Source organism: Ranitomeya variabilis, chromosome 3, assembly GCF_051348905.1.
Source record: "Ranitomeya variabilis isolate aRanVar5 chromosome 3, aRanVar5.hap1, whole genome shotgun sequence".
Classification (NCBI taxonomy): domain Eukaryota; kingdom Metazoa; phylum Chordata; class Amphibia; order Anura; family Dendrobatidae; genus Ranitomeya; species Ranitomeya variabilis.
In genome coordinates, this window is record NC_135234.1 from 378774369 (window position 1) to 378784663 (window position 10295).

Genomic DNA, 10295 nt, shown 5'->3' on the forward strand with positions numbered 1-10295 from the left:
GTACAGACAATAGACATTACAGCATAACAGAAATCACAGTAGATAGATACCAAGAGGAATGAGGGCCCTGCTCATAAGCTTACAATCTATAGGAAAATGGGGAGACACAAGAGGTGGATGGTAACAATTGCTTTAGTTATTCGGACCAGCCATAGCGTAAGGCTCGGGTGTTCATGTAAAGCTGCATGAACCAGTTAACTGCCTAAGTATGTAGCAGTACAGACACTGAGGCTATTAACTGTATGCCCTCCTGGCTGTTTGGGACAGGAACCCATTCTCCCTCGACCGTCGGTTCTTCCTTCCCCAGCGAGTCAGACAGTCTCTCAGGTGTTGGACATTAAAGTCCTCCCTGAATCAAGGGAATTCTTTTCTTCCAGTACATTGGCTAGTTGTGACAACAGATGCCAATCTTCTAGGCTTGGGAGCGGTGTTCTTACATCACACTGCTCAGGGCGGGCCGCTGGTCACTTCAGGAAATCATGCCTTCCGATCAACATCTTAGAAATTCGGGCTATCTGGTTAGCTCTTCTCCAATTCCATCCTTTCCTGGCGGGTCGTCCCATCTTGATTCAGTCCAACAATGCCACTGCAGTGGCATACATCAACCGACAAGTGGGAACCCGCAGCATGGCAGCCATGAATGAGGTAGGCTATATTCTCCGTTGGGCCGAGGAAAACCGCTCAATGATTTCTGCGGTTCACATCCCGGGAGTGGACAATTGGGAGGCAGATTTCCTCAGTCGTCAAGGCCTCGACTCCGGGGAGTGGTCTCTGCATCCGGTGAGATCTTCCACCAGATCTGCTGTCGTTGGGGAACTCCGGACGTGGATCTGATGGCCTCACGGCTAAATTCCAAGGTTCCCGACTTCATAGCTCGGTCCCACGATCCAGTAGCCATCGGGGCAGATGCACTCTTACTCCCGTGGCATCATTTTCGGCTTCCGTACATATTTCCCCCGCTCCCCTTACTGCCGAGGGTCATCAAGAAGATTAGAGCGGAGGGAGTGCCGGTAATCCTGATTGCGCCAGATTGGCCGCATCGGGCGTGGTACGCGGAACTAGTTCAACTAGTCGCCAATGTTCCCTGGCGATTATCGAATCGCGCTGACCTGCTATCACAGGGACCCATTTACCACCAGAACTCCGAGGCCCTGTGTTTGACGGAATGGCCGTTGACTCCTGGGTTCTAACTCGGACAGGTTTCTCTCCGGAAGTCATCTCTACCATGATCAGCGCTAGAAAGCCTACGTCTATGCGCATTTGTCATCGCACTTGGAAAACCTTCTTTTCCTGGTGCAACAACCGGGGACGTCCTCCTCTTGAATTTTCCATTCCTTCCATCCTCGAATTTTTACAAACGGGTTTGGACTTAGGTCTCGCCCTTAGTTCTCTCAAGGGGCAGATTTCAGCCCTGTCCGTTCTGTTCCAACGCAGGATTGCCAACAGATTACAAATGAAGACGTTCATTCAGTGAGTCTCCCATAGGGTGCCGCCCTATAAGATGCCGTTGGAACCATGGGACCTTAATCTTGTCCTCGAAGCCTAGCAAGAAGCTCCTTTTGAACCTCTACAGGAGGTTTCCCTGTCCTTTCTTTCATGGAAGTTTGCCTTCCTGGTTGCGGTCACGTCCATTAGACGAGTCTCGGAGCTGGCGGCTTTGTCTTGTCAAGTCCCGTTCCTGAATTTTCATCAGGATAAGGTGGTTTTGAGAACATCCCCGTCCTTTTTGCCAAAAGTTGTCTCATCCTTTCATCTCAATCAGGAGATTGTCTTACCGTCTCTCTGTCCGGCACCAGTACATCGCATCGAGAAGGCCCTCCACACACTTGATTTAGTGAGAGCTCTCAAGAGATACGTCTCGCGGACGGCGTCCTTCCGCAGGTCGGATGCCCTGTTTATGCTCCCGGAAGGGCCAAGGAAGGAGTTTCCCGCTTCCAAGGTGACAATAGCCAAATGGATTCGTTCAGCTATTCAGGAGTCCTACCGAGTCAGGTCATCCTGTCTCAGCAGGGATTAAGGCTCATTCCACTCGTTCAATGGGTGCGTCTTGGGCCATCCGGCACCAAGCTTCAGCAGCACAAGTTTGCAGAGCTGCGACCTGGTCCAGTCTGCATACATTTACAAAACATTACCATATTCACTCTCAGGCCTCGGCAGATGCGACCGTCGGCAGACGAATTTTGCAGGCGGCTGTGCCGCATCTATAACCTGTGGGTACAAGGAGCAATTACAGTTGATTGATCCCCACCTAGGGACTGCTTTAGGACGTCCCATGGTCCTGTGTCCCCGATTGAGGCGTAGGAGAAACAGGGATTTTTGTGTACTCACCGTAAAATCCTTTTCTCCGAGCCAATCATTGGGGGACACAGCACCCACCCTGTTAGCCTAACGGCTTTGGTTTTCTGTGTTGGTTTGGACATAGTTCATCCTGGTTAAATATTAAGCTCATACTGCTTTGTTACCGAACTGGTTCACTTGGAGCCAGCAGGAGGGTGTATACTGCAGGGGAGGAGCTATTCTTTCTGTATTACTTAGTGTCCTCCTAGTGGCAGCATAACACCCATTGTCCTGTGTCCCCCAATGATTGGCTTGGAGAAAAGGATTTTACGGTGCGTACACAAAAATCCCTGTTTCCTCTGCAGTAGTTTCCTTCCACACAATTAGCCAGCCATGTAATGCATTACAGAGCGGCCCCCTGTTCTGCCTTATGATGGGGGATCCCTAGAGGTGGATCCTTCTGAGTGCCAATAGGACCTAATGCATACTAAGGTAACCCTTTATAAATGTTTTTCTACTCTTTTATATAAAATGTAATCATTGTTAACAAATGTGCACATTTTCTATTATATTTTGTTTTTTTCAGCGAATGGAAATATTGTTATTTCTATCCAAATGTTCAAAGTTTGCTACAAATATATCTTGGGTATGCAAACTTCTGTGAGCTAAATCTAGTGGAGTCTGGGCTGTTATAGTTTCCGTAAATGTTTCACTGACCACGAGCAAACATCTTGAAAATGGAAAAGTATCACAGGAGTAAAGACCCTAAAGCTGTGTTTACACGTTGGGGCCAATGGGCATTGCAGCACAAAACTGCACATTGGACACAAGATGTGAACAATGCCAAATAGAGGTATACTAATTAGCAAAAGGAGGAGAAAGCCCAGAGTTTTTAGGCTAAAAAAATACATATTTATTAATTACACATAATAGTAAACAAATTAAAGTATATCATAAGAAAAAAGACAGACTGGTAACAAGGTAACAAAGCAGTATAGCAGTATATGCACCTATAGCAGCAATTAATCAAAAGGGGATGTAGGGGTGAATACATATATTACATATAAGACACACACAGTGGTCATAAACCCAAATGCGAACATCTAGCACGGATTAACAATGAAAGCAAAGATCATACCCATAGTGCTGGTGCATACTGCAAGAGTTACCACAGAAAACTGAAGTGCCCAACACGTGCGTCCTGTGTTTTAGTATATTGCTTTTTCAAGGGGTTCCATGTAATTAATAAATAATGTACTTTTTAGCCTAGAAACTTTGATCTTTCTCCTCCTTTTGGTATGTTATAGGTAGCAGTTAATTTATTGTTTTCTGTGAATTCTTACATTCTTACATCCATCTATATAGCTAAATTCACACTATAAACAATGTACTTGGTAAATTTGATTCCTCGAAGTATATCAATTAGTACAGCTATTCCCACTAAACAGCCCCCAGTGTGTCAACCATTGCATATTTAGGGTCACTTGGCGCATTATGTGACTCCTATTTCTGAATTGTAAGGATCACAAAGGGCTATTTTATTTTATGTCTTTTTAAAGCGTATCCACCATTCCAATATATTTTTCTAAGAATCAATAAATAGTAGAAGCGTGATGCGAAACATTCTATCTTCTTCAGTAATATGCATCTTTATTCATTCTTCACACGTTCTTCCTCCTCCCATAATCCCTCTCACTACTTTGAGTCTTTAGTAGCTTTTTCTTTCTGCTGGACACTGTTTTTTTTTTGTTTTTTTTTATTTCTTGTGATTTTTCTTTTCATGGCAAGTAGAGTTTTATTTTTACTATATGATAATGATTAGAGTTCTAAGAGTATGCATATATTTGTCATTATTTTTTGCAAATAGTCTTTATTAAGTCTGCTAGTCGTTTGTGCCTACAGCCATAATTAAATCTTTGCATCTTCATTGTAACAGTCTACAAACAAACCCTGTGTGCTTTGGTCTTGCAGCAATACTGTCTAACATGTGTCCTTACTACTTACAGAGGTTGTACAGTCTATTGAAGAACTCAGAGTGTGCAAACGGGTGCTCATGTGCCCTCAACTGTGCAATTTTTATACTTCCGGACACATACTGACTAGACTTGCTCGGCCTCAATCAATACACTTGTATTGAGCGAGGCCACACATGTCTAGTCAGTACGTGACCACTTGTATGCAGACCACATACTGACTGCCTGCTCTCACTGGCTATACTGGAGAATCTGGACCTTGAGCCGTGACTGATGACTTTCTTTAGAAGACCAGACAAGCCCTTTATAGAAGCACTCCCATGTATCCTATGTATATATATTTTTTTTATTAAATGTGTATGCAATGTACTGTGAGTATGCTGAACGGTGAATGCTGGTATTTAGTTTATATTGCCATACTGAACTATAGACAAGTATTTCTTATCAGCTTTATCATCAAAATGGTTTTCCGACCATTCTGAAAAATCATGGACAGACAACAATTTATACAGACAAGTTCTTCAGAAAAAAATAAGAAACTTTTTCTTTTCATTTGAGTATTTAATACAATGTTTTCATATGTGGACATTTGATTTGGTATACATATATAACTTATTGTATATTAATATCTAGCCAGTTTCTCCCATAACCATGTAACACTGTCGTAAAACAGACTGTGTTTACTTTCACATAACTCTAATTTTGATATATTTTGTATATCCCTTTAGCATAATTCTAAAAACCTCCGGAACGTCACTATTTTCCGGTGATTTATGTGAGCACTAGGGCTAATAAAGGCATAGTTATTGCCTCAGTTTTATATACAGTTCTCATTGAGGGATGTGCAAGTTCATGCCGGATTGATTATTCTATATCAATGTTTCTCTTGTCCTTCTTTTTAGCTTGAGGATGAAGACTGGGAAAACTGGGAATAACGAATAGAAAAGAGATCTCTGCTTCTTCACCTGGACACTACATGCAGAGCTGAAAGCTTTCTCCTCCAACTTCATCTGCCAGACATCCATCATGCTCCTCTAATCTGTACTGGGTCACCCATCATGTACACAGGAGAGATGAATGCATTTGTGTGCATCGGCATAGCAGGGTTTTAAGGCATAGTTCAATATCTTGTCTTACGCTTGCCCTTTCTCTGCAGGACCTTGCCTTTGCGGTTGATTAAAAGGCAATGTCTCAATCCTGTTGACATTTCTTGCTATCTGGAGGCAATGCATGTGGATGTGACGTTCCTTGGCAGGACTGCTTAGTAGTTGCTTTTTTTTGTGTTGTAAAATGCCTGAATAGATTTGCATTCTGATTTGGGAACATGACATTGGAATAAAATGATCTGATCAATGTAGTAAAAAAAACCCCACACATCTTAATTTGCTCATTTTGGGGCAAATCGATTCAAGTGGATAAATTGCTTATGCAAAGCATAAATCCGGATTCACTGTACAGAATGCTTGATTCATATAGGGCTAGGCTTCCTAACCTGCCAACCTTTACACCTTCTCCGGCACCTAATTTGAGGCCTTTCCTATATAGTAATATTTCCGACTCACATGGTTTGATTAGAACGTAGAAACAATAAAAACATCATTGACATTTTGCCAACTGGATCGGAAGACTCTGCTACACACTGCTAAATGATCATTACTGTGTGGTTAAAGTGGGCGTCCATTAGTGGACAATCCCTTGTTTAATCACTACAGGGACCCAATCAAAACAAACAGAATAGATACTCGCCTCCCACAGTTTCATGCCCGCACCGTTATTCCTTACTGGTCAAGTGACGTAACATCATGTGATCGCCACAGCCAATTAGTGACTGCTGACCGACTGCAGCCTTTATTACATCGGCAGTGAGAGAAGATCAGCTTAGAATATTGTTGAGCTGAAACCAATCAGTGGCTGCTGATTGGCTGCAGCGGTTATGTGACACCGACATCACAGCCACTGTGTGGGGTACGTATCCATTGTTTTTTAAATAGAGGACTCTGCAGTGATAAAGCAAGGGTTGTCCACCAATAATGCAGTAATCTGTTTGGGTTCATATTTTGCTGTGGGGACCAGATTCTAATTTGTGCAGGCCCTTGTTATATTAGCCTCTCTTATCCTTTCATCCTGCTACCCAGTCGTTTGTGCAATATATATTTCCTATTTATTACAGCAGAAAGGTGGAGGAGGGCAACATTTTAGGGGAAAATCTCACACACAAATTTCACATCTGCTTTTTGGTCTTTTTTTTTTTTTTTTCCACTGAAACTTCTACCAGACTTTGATTTAGAGGTTAAGACTGAAATGGTTGGATGAGTTACTCTTTACACTCACTGCATAGAAATCCAACAAAATGCTCCTTTATTTTATAGTAAATAAAGTACGTTAAGCAACCCTGTACCTCTTCTGAATGTATTCTTTCCAGGAAATGTTGCATCAAATTTACTTTTGGAGTCAGACCTCAATGGGCTTAAATTGCATTGGGTAAAATATTTTTGCTTCTGATGGATTACAACTAAGTTCTCTTAGAGAATATTTCAGGAGACTGTATCACAAAGAAATTACTTAATTTTAAATCGGGGTTTTTTGTTGTTTTTTTTAGAAAAACATGTTAAACATTAAAAAACACTTTTCACCCTGGTCTTAAGGGGAATTACCGTAATATGCTGATACTTTCTATTTATGTAGGTTCCTTGTCAGCTTTGCTGTATATACTGGGATAGTATGAGCAGAGAGATAATGTGTGAGGATGTATAAAAAGGGGAATTTTTATTTTCTTTTACAGACCTAAATCTAATTAACTGAACACAAAAAAAGAAATGCATTGTTTTTATTGTATATCTTTTCCCACTTTTCCATGATTATTTCTGGGATGCTAGAACACTTCTTTATGCAGTACGGTAATTTATCCCTAAATCGGCATCCTCAATTTCAACAAAACAGTCTAGTTTTCTAGGGTGCAAAGAAATCATATCTCTTCTATTATTTCTCCTATCCATTGCACTCAGTTATTCCCTTTTGGATCCTGCACTTGCCCATCAGCTTACTGAGCCCAGCAAATGCCTTCTCAGTTAAGCCCCCGTCACACTAAGCGAGATCGCTAGCGAGATCGCTGCTGAGTCACAAGTTTTGTGACACAACAGCGACCTCAGTAGCGATCTCGCTATGTGTGACAAGTAGCAGCGACCAGGCCCCTGCTGTGAGATCGCTGGTCATGTCAGAATGGCCTGGACCTTTTTTTGATCGTTGAGGTCCTGCTGGGTAGCACACATCGCTGTGTTTGACACCTTACCAACGACCTCGTTGACTACAACGTCACACAGGACGTCCCTCATCGAGGTCTGAATCGTCATAATAGCTGCCATGTGACAGGGTCACAACGACATCGTTGTACAGGTCGCTACAGGTCGCCGCATCGCTGCTGCGTCGTTGGGAAGATCTCACTGTTTGACATCTCACCAGCGACCACATAGCGACGCAGCAACGATCCCTGACAGGTCGTATCGTTGTCGGGATCGTTTTAGCGTCGCTAAGTGTGACGGGGCCTTTAGGTGTAACCTGTAAACTAGGATGAATGGTGTTAGTGGCATGTCAAGCAGATAGATCTAGCACCAGAGTTTTTCTTCTCCATTTTTAAATGGCTAGAACATTTTATTTTTCTCTCCGACATAGCAGTATGAGGGCTCATTTTCTGTGGGATGAGTTGTATGTTTTTTAGTGACATTACTCATTTTACCATATAAAGTATGGGAGAATGGTAAAAAAAAATGGCAGTATTATATCCTGAAAACATCAGTTGGTTTGCATTGAGCACTGGAGTTAGGGGACATGAACTTGCAATCATTCGATCACTTCTACTATATACAGCAATACCTGCTGTATTGTTGTAATTAGAGAAAATGACAGTCTCCTATGATGCCCAGTCACAGGCTGGATGTCAAATGAGATATCACATAACAGGCAATGGAACCTTCTGCTAGCCCCCGACTATCATAACAACTTATCGGCTCCACATGATCGCCTCACGGGGGGCCAATGGGCACCCGAACAGATGTCTTGGCCATACAGCGGCACATAAATGCCGGTGTCAGTGATTGCTATCATTGGTGGTAGTGCTGATGGCTGCAGGTAAAGGCATATGGCGGGTGTGTACTATAGCCTGCACTTACCCTGTTTGGATCAATATCTGCCTTTGAGCCCTCTCCAAATTCCTTTACAGATTCCATGACTTAATAGTATGTTGTGGAACGTTAAGGGGTTAAAATTGAGCTCACGTGCATCCTTTTTTTGATGTATCATCATGTCAAAGATGATTCACTGGATTGGTTTAACCAATCTGACATTGATGGTCTTTGTGCAAACTACGATGTCCGAACCGGCAGCTGGTTTCCTGACCCACGCTCAACAGCCTTATACCCTGCAGACTGTGAGCCCTCGCAGGCAGGGTCCTCTCTCCTCCTGTACCTGTGTGTGCCTTGTTTTACTCATGTTTGTTGTACTTGTCTAAATTTGCCCTGTTCACATGTAAAGCGCCATGGAATAAATGGCGCTATAAAAATGTGTAAGATTAATAATAATAATAATAATAATAATATGTCTATGAGCTTCTGTTGAGTTTCTATCAGGAGACCATGGCCTGACCAGGCATGCTGGATCTGTGAAACCAGCCAAAGGCCTCATTTACATGTCCATGTTTAAACACGTATGTGAAAACTGTGTACGGGACCCCATAGACTTGTAGTGGCGCTTTTTCTTCACAACACACAAGTAGATAATACAACATTAATATTGTTTTGAGACTTTTTGCTATGAGTCTTAAAGGGAATGAGTCTGTTTAAATCGGGCTTTTTGTTAACTGGGATTTTTTGTTTTGCTTTTTATTTTTGCAGTGTGTTTTTTTTGTTGTTGTTTTTCTCTCCGGAAGAGCTTTCAGCAAGACTCTATATTATCAGAGGCAGGGTTACAATGGTAAGTCCTCTATACACAGCTGGTGACACAGGATCAACCATTCACATTAGGCATTTCTCATTACATGCTCCCATTAACGTTGAGCTAAGGTGCATCTTGTTTTTAATAATCATCTTTGAGATGATGAATGGCTAGAACCATCCACAGCATGATTGAAGAATTCTGCGGTAAATTGATTTGACATGGAGCTGATTTGTAAATACCAACCCATGTGTATATTAGGAATTGTCTGAAGAACTTTCCGCACGTCTGAAGATGGGTACAAAATGTGCTGCAGCATTAAAAGTTCCCAAAAGTTTGGGACGAAATGAGTAATTGAAGGAAAAGGGCCTTTGTTAGGAAAGTTGAAAAAGAACGTGATGGTGCATTCTCCGGCCTTCCACCGTGAAGATAAAGTGTTTCAGAAGTACAATAATCTACCAATCTGGCCTTTATATTAAAGGAAATCTGTCACCCCAAAAATGGCCTATAAAATAAGGCCATCGGCATCAGGGGCTTATCTACAGCATTCTGTAATGCTGTAGATAATCCCCCGATGTAACCTGAAAGGTAAGAAAAACAAGTTAGATTATACTCACCCAGGGGCGGTCCGGTCCGATGGGCCTCGTGGTCCGGTCCGGGGCCTCCCATCTTCTTACGATGACGTACTCTTCCTGCTCCGGCGCAGGCGTACTTTGTCTGCCCTGTGGAGGGCAGAGCAAAGTACTGCAGTGCGCAGGCGCCGGGAAAGGTCAGAGAGGCCCGGCATCTGCGTACTGCATTACTTTGCTCTGCCCTCCACAGGGCAAATCAGTACGCCGGAGCCACAGCGTGAAGGCAAGGAGAGGACGTCATCGTATGAAGATGGGAGGCCCTGGACCCGCACCGCGACGCCAACCGGACCGCAGTGGGACCGCCCCTGGGTGAGTATAATCTAACCTCTTTTTCTCATCTTTCAGGTTACATCGGGGCTTATCTACAGCATTATAGAATGCTCTAGATAAGCCCCTGATGCCGCTGGCCACAGTTTATAGGCCATTTTGGGGGTGACAGCTTCCCTTTAATGAAAAGAGCCATTTAAAGGAATGTGGTATCAAAAAA

The 10295-nt window shown here is 42.9% G+C and overlaps 1 protein-coding gene across 3 annotated transcripts in view; it reads left to right on the forward strand.

Annotated features, from left to right (window-relative positions):
* Positions 1 to 6647, forward strand: part of BSDC1 (BSD domain containing 1) — a 71097-nt gene extending 64450 nt beyond the window's left edge. For all 3 annotated transcript variants that reach the window (XM_077296031.1, XM_077296032.1, XM_077296033.1), the window contains exon 11: positions 5153 to 6647. In XM_077296031.1, the coding sequence (XP_077152146.1) occupies positions 5153 to 5185 (33 nt within the window). In that variant the 3' untranslated portion in view covers positions 5186 to 6647. The remainder of the gene's footprint in view (positions 1 to 5152) is intronic.
* Positions 6648 to 10295: the final 3648 nt, after the last annotated feature.